This window comes from Impatiens glandulifera, chromosome 3 (assembly GCF_907164915.1).
Source record: "Impatiens glandulifera chromosome 3, dImpGla2.1, whole genome shotgun sequence".
In the NCBI taxonomy this organism is placed as follows: Eukaryota; Viridiplantae; Streptophyta; class Magnoliopsida; order Ericales; family Balsaminaceae; genus Impatiens; species Impatiens glandulifera.
The window spans coordinates 2,514,147-2,528,453 of NC_061864.1; the positions used below are offsets into that span (position 1 = coordinate 2,514,147).

The 14,307-nt window shown below is 30.9% G+C and overlaps 1 protein-coding gene across 1 annotated transcript; it reads right to left on the reverse strand.

Moving 5' to 3' along the window:
* Positions 1–464: 464 nt before the first annotated feature.
* LOC124931377 (protein arginine N-methyltransferase 1.5) lies at positions 465–9,354 on the reverse strand. The gene is made up of 23 exons (XM_047471827.1): positions 9,052–9,354; positions 5,832–5,946; positions 5,452–5,561; positions 5,243–5,332; positions 5,067–5,132; positions 4,676–4,767; positions 4,518–4,593; positions 4,348–4,434; positions 4,190–4,250; positions 3,959–4,050; positions 3,836–3,871; positions 3,685–3,753; positions 3,274–3,342; positions 3,092–3,145; positions 2,730–2,804; positions 2,541–2,633; positions 2,366–2,469; positions 2,027–2,075; positions 1,856–1,942; positions 1,656–1,761; positions 1,164–1,251; positions 970–1,060; positions 465–902 (listed from the first exon to the last, which is right to left on the reverse strand). The coding sequence occupies exons 1-23, from the start codon at positions 9,184–9,186 to the stop codon at positions 819–821; spliced, it is 1,929 nt and encodes a 642-aa protein (XP_047327783.1). The 5' UTR covers positions 9,187–9,354; the 3' UTR covers positions 465–818.
* Between the last annotated feature and the right edge of the window lie 4,953 nt (positions 9,355–14,307).

A 14,307-nucleotide genomic window follows, 5' to 3' on the forward strand; every position in this document is an offset into this window, starting at 1 on the left:
GATCACCAACGAATTTAAAATTATGCACTGGTGGTCGGCTCATTTACCCTTATTATGAAGGTGATTTCGTAAAATTTCTCACTTCAAATTAAGAATTTAACTTTTAAAAAACTATTATTTTGCCTTCAAATTTTGTCAAAATAAAAAGTAACACGATTTTGTTTGAATTTAATATAGCACAATAAATAAATTAAATAAAAATAAATATTTTTTTTATAAATTGAAATGGCGTGAGAACAAAACCCTACACCCTTGATGCTTAATATCAAATTTAGAATATTCCAAATATCAAATTCAGACAATTTTCTTCCCAATATGATTAATATTTTAAACTAATAAATTTAATAAGATTATAAATGATTTTAAATTTTAGAATATAGTTACAAATGATGAAGCTTTATTAAGATAATCAACTAATTTCTTTCCACTAGATTGGTTAACAATATTTAGCAAAAAATATTTGAAGGTAACAAAATTTGTTGATCATTTATAGAGAACACTTTTTGCCCCCCAAAAAGATAATATATATTGCTGCAAAATAGAATTCTACTTACTAGGGATTAAAAATGATGAATATTAAGAAAGAAGTATAATTCTAATTAATTAAAGAAAAATAGTGTCTGGATAACTTTTGTTGATGATGTGGCAGAAGACACTTCGACGCTGTATGCCAGTTGGCACCACTTTATAATATCCAAGACAAGTCCATTCTCCACCACCATAGCTCTCTATATAGATAGAACTGTAAAGCACCACCTCTAGAAAATTGCCTTCACAGAATAAACTGGCCTCTCTGCCCCCTATAAAAGGATGGGATCCTAGAGACCAACCCAGTACGAGCGACCGCTGCTGTTATGAACCGCAGATGAAGTTGGAGAAGTCACACACCATTCATACCAAACCTGCAATTTAATCGATCATATTATTATTACCGTTGTTGATTCATATCGACTAGAAGGATAAACTTACCTTGGTAGAACATCTACGCCAAAAGTGGACTTCGAAAGGGGATCCTGGAGCTACAAGAACAGGCTGCCTCAACGGGAAAAATATTGGAAACCTGATTAAAGACAGAGTCAATAATATACAAACTGATGTTCAAACTATTCTTTCAACAAAATACAAGCAAGTTATACTGAAATAGGAAAGAGTATATACTATACCAGCTGAACATGTTAGGTGTAGCTGTTGAAGGTTCAATGCCAAGATGGACATCTTTGTACAGCACTGCATCAAAATAACCTGCCAATCCTGTTTCAGATGCAAAGAGGTCAGAATCTAATTGAGTAAAAAAACATATTCATGTCTGAGAAATCCTTTTTTATTTTGAAAGGGTGACCAGTCCTTTTTGAAGGGTTTAAAACAATCAAACAGTGCTTGTTTCCATTTAAAACAAAGGTAGTTGTTGCAAAAACATTTAGGCCTTTTGAAAGTTACTGAAATTAATTCACTACCCAATCATCAGTATACTCATTAATCATATTATTCAAATCATTAACCAAATTGCCCCGCTATTCTCTATAATATATACCCTGATTTGCAATAATCTATATCAAACAAGGTTATCTTGAAATAACCCAAGATCAAACAAGGCATAAATATATATTTTGAATGGCTTCACAATTCTGTAAATATGAAAAAGTAAGTTTACATACCATGAACTAGGGCTGAACCAGTATCAGGGGGTATCTCAAAACGAAGTTTTATGTACCTCTGATTGCTTTTATTAGTTGAGATGTTTGGATGATCAAATGTAAAGACCTATTTAGAATACAAGAAGCAAGGTCAATTGAAGAGACATGAGGAGGGAGCGAATGCTCAAAGCAAAATTGGACCTGGCTCTGAAAAATCTTACAGGCTTTGTAGGAGCAAGCCTAGCAACACGGTGAAGTTTAACAACATATGCAGTTTCAAAGTGAGCAAGATCTTTATGGAGTTTTACCTGCAATTAAGAAACTAAAATAGTTATTTAATTAAATCTTATATTATAAATTGGCATGCTGACATGACAAAAAAAATAGTTTACATCATTGTACAGCTTTGATGTTGTTATTGGTTGGATAAAACTTGTATACCTAAAAAACAGTACAGCCAATGACAGACAGATAAGCAAGTTAGAAAAGGTTGATATTTATACTCTTAAAAGTCAGTAAATACAATGACAGTATCCAAATAAAAGTAAAATGAAAACAAAAATGTCCATGAACACTAAACAAGTTGGGGGGAAGGGGGGAATGTATATAAATAAAAATGTAACACAACGAAAAATTTATGAAGTACCAAATTGAATTAAAAAAAGCAGTTGGAAGGAGTACAAATAAGAAATATTTAAAATATGACAATCAACTAAAAATATATTACTCACGATGAAGGAATTGATATTCCGTCCTCTTTTAAGAATCTTTGTGCCCCATCAAGACACTCTGGTGATAGTTCATTATCACCAAAAGACCCCAGCAATTCACTAACCTACATGAATTGAAAAGTATTACAAACTTAAGCCAAAAGTAATAACAATCAAGTAGTGCCTATTAACGTACCAAAATGTCTGCTTTCTCTGGTGCATTCCAACACCGCATATCACTAGAAACAATAGTTACTAACTTTTCCCAGCCTTCCAACTTGACCAAGCTCTAAGCAATTTTAATTTTGCATCAATACAAATGGGAATAATACTGTCGAATGAGAAATCAACTAACCATAAGCAATATTTAGAATATACAACTTACATGCAGAGTAACAACTGCATTTGGATTTTTTTCCACTGCATAAACTTTCAACTTTCGTCCTGTTTCTTCAGCTGCCTAAATATGAATATCAAGGAAGACAAATCAAGAATAGAACCCTTTACAATTGCAATAGCTACAATAATTAATAACAACAATATAACAACATACAAACATCAATAAAGATACTCTCCTAAAAATTAACATCAAAGGAACAATTTTAATACAACAAAAAAATGCATTCCTCTTAATTTCAAGATGGACACATAATCCCAAAACATTATGTGATTTATCATGCATCATCAACACTTCAATCCATTTCAATAAATCATTGGCGATATCCAACATGGACACAAGAAAGAGACCTGTAATGATGCCCTAACAAGAGGTCCTCGTCCAGCTCCAACAACCATTAGTACCTGACGATGAAGACAGTGAAGGCTGTAATAATATGACAAATATTCTATGCGACATAAGAAAACTACTTGACAGATGCCACCTCATGACATACAGTGTGCCTAATCAAAAGTTAAAGGTAGCATCTTACCGTTGTAACAGTTGATGTGTCTTCATCAGGGACCCTATCCAATAAAGCCTTGGCAACTGCTTTTTGATACTGTCATTATATAAGGGGAAATAAAACATGGCTGGCAAGAAAAAACTGTGATAACCAAGTGCAGATTATATACTCCAAAGAAATCACCTATTAGACAAGATAATAAGCAAACGTAGAATACTGAATAGCATGTTTTTATTTGAATAACTGATAAATAACTGTGATAACCAAGTGCAGATTATAAAAACGTAGGATACTAGTTTTTATTTGAATTAGAAGATAAATATGCTGAATAGCATGTAGATTTCTTATAATTAGTTATTTGCCAAAGTCAAACATAAATAAGCTTTGATAAAGAAAAAGGATATACATACACAATTTGCTACAAAGGATTCAACATACCTGAGTATATTTGACCGTATCTTTTTCAAATGTTTCATATGTTTGTGCCTCCAAATTATCCATAAGAGGCTGCAATGAATAATCCAACATTTTAGCACAATAACAACTGTCTTTCAACAAGTTTTAAATTCAATAAAAATGTATAACATACTTGTAATGGCGACTGCAAAAAATCTCTGTAACCAAGCTGATCAAATGAATTAGAAAGTCAACAAATTGCTAATCATAGAAAGAAACAGAGAAAGCATTTCGTATCAAGGAAATTATACAGTACCTCAAAGCGTTCTTGTTCTGGAATAGGATCCATCTTTTGATACATATAACCTATGTAATCCAAATATGGACGTAAAGGATGTCTTATAGTACCTAGAAAACAAATAGTACATGTGAAAGATGGATAAAATATTAGGCAAAAAGAACACATTAAATGATATGAAGAATCACAAGGAGATTCAATGATTAGAATTTCTTTAACCGCTACACAATACATCAACGAGGAACTTACCAGTGGCTGTGTTAGAGGCTGCCAGTGGAACATCAAGGACAGGATTTCCAGAAATTATTACCTAAGAAGAAATTGAATAAACCAAAAATTATTACCAGTGTGAAATGAAATTAATTATAGAAACTAATTTGCACATACACATAATAATGATGATTTACCTGTATTGAATGGTTGAATAATTCATTGACTAGCTTTTGGTGCCTTTTAGAAAGGCATGGATAACCTTTGGCATTGGTTAGAAAAGACTGAAAATGTATAGCAATTATTGTAAATGTCTGTTTCAGTTACAATAAAATAGAAGTGCAATCTTATTTCAAATTTGACATACATCAGTATGAACAATGGCTGCTTTGACAGGCTCCCCAAACCAACGTTCAACTGAATTTATTGAAGGTAGAGAACTCCTAAAAATGAAAATAAATAAAAACTAGTTATTATACTGTTACTTAAGTTATTAATGTGAAAAGGCACAAGAACCAAACTCACCAGACATCAAGAGCAATTGACAACTGACTGTGATGTTCACAGAGAAGGCGAAATGAATTCCATAATTCCCAAGCATCAACCAATCCTTCAGTCTGGTCAGAAACGCAATGTTAAGAAATCAAATAAACAAACCCACATTTGTATGTAACTCAAAATACTATAATGCTTTGTGATTAAACCTCGTTACTTTTCCTAAACTAACATGAACATAGGGAGATCTTCAAATCAACACAACTTAAAATGAAAAGGGATAATCACAAATCCCTCAATGCCAGTCGTCTTCAAATCAAGATAATTTACAATTTCATATCTTATGTGCTGCATTAGAGCAACAAGAGAACATAAGCATTTAAATTAAACTATATGAAGCAGTAGGAATAACACTACTCACCGTATGATTAGAATTTGAATCCCCGGCATCTTCGTCAGATTTCTCAAGTGGTATTCTGAGCCATAGCTTTAAAATATGAGAGAATAAGAGCAAATAAGAAATGGATAATCCAAGCAAAGAAATGGAAAAAAAAAATTCTGCATGAAAAAAGGAGGATAAGTTTTTCAATAATGAACCTGCATAGTATTGAGATTCTGTAATATCTCATTAACACATCTTGCATAATTAGCACATGATACTCCTTTAGGGGTAGGAAGAAGACATGCCTGTGAGAAAAAAAGGCAAAAAGAAAGACATCATTCTATGACTCTCAACTATGGGTAAATTGGACTCTTTAGTAAATAAGTTAATACTTTAGGGAAAAAAATAGGCATTGTAATCATACCTGCAAAGACAGATGTGAGGCCCATGCTATTTCCTGTTTAATTGTGATTTCAGAGTCACTTCGAAGTGTCTCATCTTCTGAATCCAAATCAATCCATGAGCTAATTTTTCCTAGACAAAGAAAAAATTTGGGTAATAGCTTGCTTGGTTTAAAACATATAATCAACAAAAAAATGTTCAGTGTTTCAGGGAAGTCCTGTATACAAAATAAATATAGACATTGGTTTAAATGATACATGATAACAAACTAAAATCACATAAGCATTACCACAAAAACAAAATATAAAATCACTCTTACTATTGGTGTATGGTCAGTGAAAGAATGAAAGCACTATATTACAAATAAGTCAATCAATGAGCAAAGAAAGTAGAGTTTTGTACCAACAACATGACCGCTCCACTGAGAAGGACTCAAGACTAAGTCTGAACCAGCAAATGGTGGAACAGGGATCCCATTGGTACAGTCCATTAAGCTAGGCCTATAACTGGGATCCATCTGCACAGAAGTATGGAAAGAAATAAGAGAAGTGTGACAATAGAACGAGAAAGTAGTAAAATTATAATAAATGAAGCACCATAATTTTGCTTTCAGAACAACTAGATAAAAAAATTTGAACAAAGTTTCATATCATTAAAACAAATGAAAGAATAGTTATGTACAGATAAAAAAATCAAAATAAAGAATGGCAGGACAAAACACCAAAAATAAATTAAAAGAACGATGAAAAAAAACAGAGCTAGATAATAATATGTACAACATGTAAAAGTTACATTGAAAGAAATTATACATAAAATAAAATAAAGTGTGCATGTATAAGGCTATATTTGTGTAGTGCATCAAAAACCAAATCCCATCCTAGTCCACCACTAATACTCCTTAAAATAAGAACATGTTTTATGGCGGCATGTTGCACAAAATAATTCTGAAACAATAAATAAAATTAATTTTTTGTGAAAAAATTTAAAATAAAATTTATAAAATCCATTAAGATAAAGAGTATACAAATTTATAATATCATACATAAACTAATTCAGTTAAAATACTATTGGTGAATAAGTTGATCAATTTTAGCAAAGCATAAAAAATACTAGATTGAATGACATAATAATCAGCTTTCTTTGATATTGTCTTAATAAGACTATTTTCTTTCAACATACAATTGTCAGACTTTAATTATGAGACTTTTTATTTAAGAAACCATACAACATGTACACTAACAATAAGTTATTCTACATGGAAAAGTAAAATAACTTTCATTTATGTTTAAAATTCTCATACATTAAATTCAACACAATAATTTATATTATTGTGTAACTAGTTTGATTTTTATGTTCTATTTCTTTAAAGAATAAAAATTAAATATTTTAAATGGACTCTATTTTATAATAGGGCTAAGATTAATTCAATCACAATTCAACTATATTTTATTGCAGCAACCTCTGAGAAATATGCTGACCAAATTGTATAGAATAGCTAATATCATGGCTAAATTACAGATTGTGATGCATTTTTGATTTTTTTGGTCCTCAATCCCTCTTTAAAACAACTAATTGACATGGGTATGCTAGAATGTTCTTGTCCTAATGCACCTAGTCAACATTCTATGACAAATGGTATCTTTATAAAAAAAATTATCTAGGTCATAGTCTATTGGAAGTAATGTTCCACAACTCAAAAAGGCACCAACCCTTCCCTGTAGGTGAGCTTACTGACCATTCACAAAGAAATGTAGTGTGACTGGCTAATTAGCCACCAAATGAATATTGAAAATTTAATACTTTAGTGGAGTTAACATGTCAAATGTAGGTCATAGCCTATTGGTGGAACTTATGTTCCACACCTCAATAAGGCACCAACTCTTCTCTGTAGGTGATCTTACTGACCATGCACACAGAAATTTAGCCATTGACTAGAGTGTGACTGGCTAATTAGCCACCAAATGAATATGTAAAATTTTATACTTTAGTGTAATTAACATGTCAAATGTAGGTCATAGGCTCGTAGCCTATTGGTGGAACTTATGTTCCACAACTCAATAAGGCATCAACTCTTCCATGTAGGTGATCTTACTGACCATGCACACAGAAATGTAGCCATTGACTAGAGTGTGACTGGCTAATTAGCCACCAAATGAATATGTAAAATTTTAGACTTGAATGGAGCTAACATGTCAAATGTAGGTCATAGCCTATTGGAGGAACTTAAGCTCCACAGATCAATAAGGCACCAACCCTACCCTGTAGGTGATCTTACTGACCATGCACACAGAAATGTAGCCATTGACTAGAGTGTGACTGGCTAATTAGCCACCAAATGAATATGTAAAATTTTAGACTTGAATGGAGCTAACATGTCAAATGTAGGTCATAGCCTATTGGTGGAACTTAAGCTCCACAGATCAATAAGGCACCAACCCTTCCCTGTAGGTGAGCTTACTGACCATTCACACAGAAATGTAGCCATTGGCTAGAGTGTGACTGGCTAATTAGCCACCAAATGAATTTGTAAAAACATTAAACCTAAATGGAGCTAGCATATCAAATGTAGGTAATAGCCTATTGGAGGAAGTTTAGTTCCACAACTCAAAAGGCACCAACCCTTCCCTTTAGGTGAGATTACTGACCATTCACACAGAAATGTAGCCATTGGCTAGAGTGTGACTGGCTAATTATACACCAAATGAATTTGTAAAAAATGTATACCTAAATGGAGCTAACATATCAAATGTAGGTAATAACCTATTGGTGGAAGTTTAGTTCCACAACTCAAAAGGCACAAACCCTTCTCTGTAGGTGAGCTTACTGACCATTCACACAGAAATGTAGAGTGCGACTGGCTAATTAGCCACCAATTGAATATGTAAAATTTTGATACCTAGATGGAGCTTAACATGTCAAATGTAGGTAATAGCCTATTTGTGTAATTTAAGTTCCATAACTCAAAATGGCACCAACCCATCTATGTAGGTGAGCTTACTGACCATTCACACAGAACTGTAGCCATTGGCTAGAGTGTGACTGGCTAATTAGACACCAAATGAATGTATACCTGAATGGAGCTAAAATGTCAAATAGAAGGAAAAAAGGCAGGTTAAATAAAAGACTTGTCCACCTAAATCCACAACCCATCAAGAAACTGCACACACAATTAAGAAATTACTGAATTCAACGTGCTAGCATAAACTATTGTACAAACAGCTTAGGGACAAAGGGTGTTAGGAGTTCGAGTCAAATGTAGTTGTCGGCCTAACGAGTGAGTGAACAAAGACTCACTCTTATCAGAAGGCTTGAAATCATTTACTTTAGGTAACATACTGACCATTCACACAAAAGGCAGCAGTAGAGCTGATACGTGATTGGCTAATTGGTCACCAGAATATCCTAGTAAATTTAGTTAAAATTCATTGCTTTAGAGAAGTTACATTGAGAACAAAAATTTGCTCAGGATCTCAGAAAGGCAAATATACATCATAGGCGTATCAAGCAACTAATCGCATGGGTAGGAAATGAAAACAGATCTGATGTTAGCAGAAACTGGAATGAAAGAGAAGATGTAAATTAGTTGGTGTCAAGGAGCATGTATATAATGCGTCATACTCACCAAGGGAGCAGCAACAAAGTCGAAACCTCCATTTATATTGATATATAGAAGTTGAGGCATGTTATCCATGAATTCTGCCTCGACTCCGCAGTAGCGCGAGTCACTCTTGTCCCCTACCATTTCCCCGAGCGGCATTTTTTCCACTGAGAGAGAGGGATGCGATTCGGCTAGGGTTTAAGGGGAGTGAGCACTGAAGAAGGAGGAGATAGGAGTTTAAATTGAGAGAAGGGTTCAAGCAGCTAACTAGGGTTTTAGAGTGTTGAATGAGGATGAATCATTTCCTGTTCAGACTTCTTCAGACAAACATTTGGGCGGGTGAAAGAGAATACAATTGATTGCTGCGGGCTTAAGTAGATAATAGGTATTATTATTATTGGGCCCCCAAATTTTGTGGTCCGGCAGATCCTTGCCTAAAATATTTTTCTTTTATTTATTTTTTTGCAATACTAAAAAAAAATTATTTAGTTTTTTTTTTTTAAATTAAAGTTTAAACTTTTTTTTAGTGAGGATTATATCTTAAACATTTAGTGCCGAAGCTTAGGGTAACAGTAGAATTTTTTTTTTATTTAACTTGATATATTTAACTTTTATTAAAAAATATAATAGTTTATAACAATTTTGTATTTTAGTTAATCAAAATTAATTTAATCTAGTTTCTTAAGTAATATTGCGGCTTCAAATCATGTAGAGGATATTTTTAGGGGCAAGAGAGATGGGTACGTAGCTCTAGATCTTCACACCTAGGGTGTCTCATGTAAACATTTAATCTCTTAAATAATTTTGGGACATATATATATATTCTCACCAGCCGTCTAGTTATATCCCAAAATTCAAAATTAAGAAAAATTATACATTTTTATATGTAAGATCCATAATAATTATAAAATAAACTAAATTTTAAAGTGTGATGTAGAATATGACTGCTTGTCAGACAGAATAGATCTATTCTCCAATATCAGGAGTAAGGGCGAAGCCAAGTACAAGCCGGCCCGAGTTGTAGCCCGGGTAGCTTTAAATATCATTATGTATTTATCAATAACGATGGTAAATTCGATATTTCTTGTCGCTAAAAGACAATAATGACAGTAAACTTAATTTATTTTGTTTGTTTATTTGATATTATTATAAAACTAACCCGGATAGATTTTTTTTTATAAGAAATTATCCCGGGTAGGTTTTAAATCCTGGCTCCGCTCCTGATCAGGAGTACAACAATATCAACCCACAATACAATCTAAAAATTAAGGATGATAATTTGAAACCGCCCCGCAAAATCAAACCGAATTATCCCGTTTGAGAGGGTTTTCCCCTGAAACTGAACGGAGATAGGGCGGAGATGATATTTGTGTCCTCCGTCCTGACCCGCCCCGATCTCAACTCGATTTTACCCCGAACACTATAAACATAATTAAATATATATTAAAACACCAATATATTTAAGAGTAATGATAGGGAATGCGAATCTGGGGCCGCGAAAGTCCGAGAAAATAGAATATTCCCTTTACACACCTCTCCTCTCATTAATTAATTTATAACTCTATCTCTACTAACTAATTTATCCCTATTCTTTCGATTAATTATTTCACTTATTTCTGTAATATTTATTATCTCTCATTTAACTTTAACTTTAACTAGTAAAATAAAACATAATGTTGTATTTATTAATTAATTTTTTTCGCTAAACCCTAATATTTAACTCTTAAACCCTAAATTCTAAGGCATAAATCTTAAACTCTAAATTTTAAATCCTAAACCCTAAATCATAAATCCTAAATTCTTTTTTTATTTATTCTTTATGCTCTCTTTTTTCTTTTTTTTATTATTTTTTTCTTGACTTATTAATATTTTGCTTAGTTTTATTACTTATAAATGTTTATCTAATATTTATATTCTCATGATTAATTATTTTTTAATAAATTCATAATTCAATTAAATAAAAATAAGAGCTATTATTTAGGGTTTAAAATTTAGGGTTTAGAATTTAGGGTTTAGAGTTTATAATTTAAATAAATTAATTAGAGATGAGAGATAAATTAATTAATTAGTGAGAGGGAAAGAGAGATAAATTAATTAATTAGTATAGACATAGAGATAAATTAATTAATAAGAGTAGAGAGAATATTCGGTGTTTTAAAGGAATATTCTTTCTTTCTCGGCCCTAAATTTCCCTATCATTACTCTATATTTAATAAGTTTATTTTTTATAATTATATAAAATTTTAATATATTATAGTATATATCATATTAAAAATCTGTTTATATAATTTTTATGTATAATTGTTTTATTTTTTCTTAAAAATATTTTATTAATGATATTACACAGGAATTCTCTAAAACCGAATAGAACGGGAATGGTATTAAAAAATCCCTGAAATAAAAACGGGATGAGATTGATAAATGCATTCCCGCTCCGAACGGCCCCATTGTCAACCCTAATAAAAATATAATGATGATATTCATCTAGTTAAAAAACATATGAGCATGCATAATTTACTTTACATAAACAATCCAAGACAATAGGTTCAATGGTATCATTGAAACAAATACAATTTTATATGGGGTTAATAGTATAATGTATCGTTATACATTAAACTAAATATTAAATATATCTCTATATACATGATCTTGTTTTAAATTAATATATATATATATATATATATTTATTTTTGTTTGAAATTACTTATTATTACATTTATTTTGTTTGAATTTTTACCATAAATATCTAAAACCATTTAAAATGTTATAAACTTGTTAGTTTGTGTTTAAAATAGACGCAAAATTATCTTATACGTGCTATATCAATTTTTATTTTTCTAAATCATATTGTGAGCAAAGTTTTCGCTTTCGTCTTGAGATGACTTCTTCAACTCAATTTTCAAACAACTGCGCATCTACTATTTTTTTCCACACAAAGAGATTATTACTCATCCGTCTTATACATATTTAAATATCGTGTGTTTGTGATATGCCCCCCAAATCATCTAATCGAGAAAGAATATTGATGTTGAAGGAGAGAAATATGTACGATAATTAAAATATAAATAATATGATAAACATTGCGAGATATAAAATATGATATCACAATAGTTGAATCGGCTAGCTAGTTACACCAAGAGGGCGACTATCCCTTTTGTGAGAATGAATTTTATTTTATTTGAAGACAAAATTAATTTATTAGTTAAAATAAGTTATAATCTAAATCTAAAAAACGCAACCTAGTTGAACCTTAAGCGATCAATGGTTTGAAATTAGTTATTAAGAATGTTCAAATTTCGACAATATAAAAATAATTATTTATACTTTGAGTTAGGTTCTTCAGATTCAAACTATTTAAAAAAAAAAATGTACAAGGAGAAATTTCAAACAAAAATAAATATATAAAGAATAATTTCAAACAAAATAATGTATAGAGAGATATTTCAAACTTAATTAAATATATAGAGAGCTTTATACTAATTAACCATTTTCCATAAGAAATGTTGTTTGGTGATTGTTAAAGTGTCTAAACAAAGTTATCACAACATTGTTTATTAACCTATTACACCATCTCCAACCTATGTATATGCACATTCTAAAACTCAAAATCAAAATGTAAATATCATGTCAAACAATAATTAATCTCTAACTCAAAAATTTATTTTTAATCTCAAAATAATATTTTAAAAATATTCCTTTTTACATCAACTTATTAATTATTTTAATAATTACATATATATTATCAACTTTACAAATTAACCCCAATATTTTTTCAAACACATGCCCATTAAATAAAATTATGATAAGAAGTACATTTTTGTAATATTTCAACAAGAGAAATGATTGGGAGAAATAATTTGAGAGGAAGAATTTTAAAGAGAATGACATGGCGCAATCTGATTGGCCGAAAAAAATAACAAAATTTATCTTTCTTCTCACTCTTCTCACCTTTTATCATTTTTCAAACAAGTGATATAGTGTCACATCATTCTCCCTCATTCTTTCTCCCAAATTCTCTCTATATCCCTTCTCTTTTAACAATATTGAAGGAACTAGTCTTAATTACCAGATTATTAATCATATTTTATTAATTTTTATTATTTGTGTTGTAAATTTAATTATTGTGTAAAATGTAATTTTTATTTTTGACTATTAATTTAGTAACTTAATTGTCTTTTTTCAATTTGTAGCTTGTAATTGATTATTATTTATTATTTTTCCTAATTGTTTTTATGCATTAAGGGGAGAAATCTCTCTCTATATAATGATACTTAATTTTTAACGTGTCCGGATTGTCGGGTCGAGAGCTGTGGTTAATTTGGATATATATGTGAGAGTAAATGGATACTTGAGTCGGATTGTGGGTTGACCTGCCCAAAAACTTAAAACGGTTTAAAATAAAATTAAAAATGTTATATGTATGTTTTGAACTGGTAACCTAATAAAACATGTACAACCCTTACCAACTAACCCTTACCAACTAAGTTAATAACACTTTATATTTTAAATTCAACAACAAATTAGATGAACGCGAGACATTTTAACAATATAAGTTCAACTTTTTAACTAACTAATCTATCTATGCTTAGTTTTTAAAGTGTCCGGATTTCCGGGTCGAGAACTATGGTTAATTTGGATATATATGTGAGAGTAAATGGATACTTAGGTCGGATTGTGGTTAACCCGCCCATAAAACGGTTTAAAATAAAATTAAAAATGTTATAGGTATGTTTCTAAAGTGTTCGGATTGTCGGGTCGAGAGATGTGATTAATTTGGATATATGTGTGAGAGTAAATGAATACTTAGGTCGGATTGTGTGTTGATCCGTCCATAAATTTAAAACGGTTTAAAATAAAATAAAAAATGTTACAAATATATTTCAAATTAAAAAGGTTATCCTATTTTTACCGTAATTTTTTTCCATTGTTTTTTATATTATTATTCTAGCAAATGCTATATGTGAATTGAAATAAGGAAGCTGGAAAGAATGTTTGAATCTAACTATGTTTTTATATTCTCACTTGTGAATGGTAGATCAGATTAGAAAGTTGATGACTGTACGTAACTCACTTGTTGCTTATACTTATATTCTCTCACGTGACGTGAATGGTAGTTCAAGTACCTAAATAATATAGCATTTAAAAAAAATATGACTTTGTTTGGAAATAGGTAACTCAACTTGTTACATGATGTGTGATTGGGGGCAGTTAGGCCGAGTTCTTGATTGGTTTTATTAGTTTGTTTGATTTCGAGTTTAATTAAGATTTTTTTTAATTATT

What these genes read in the sequence shown, in the direction of transcription:
- LOC124931377 (XM_047471827.1), bottom strand. Translation starts at nt 9,186, where the DNA reads ATGCCGCTCGGGGAAATGGTAGGGGACAAGAGTGACTCGCGCTACTGC. An exon ending in CAGCCATTGTTCATACTGAT is followed by an intron (nt 4,435 to 4,517) that starts GTATGTCAAATT and finishes ATACATTTTCAG; the next exon opens with TCTTTTCTAACCAATGCCAA. An exon ending in TTGTTAGGGCATCATTACAG is followed by an intron (nt 2,805 to 3,091) that starts GTCTCTTTCTTG and finishes ATTCATATTTAG; the next exon opens with GCAGCTGAAGAAACAGGACG.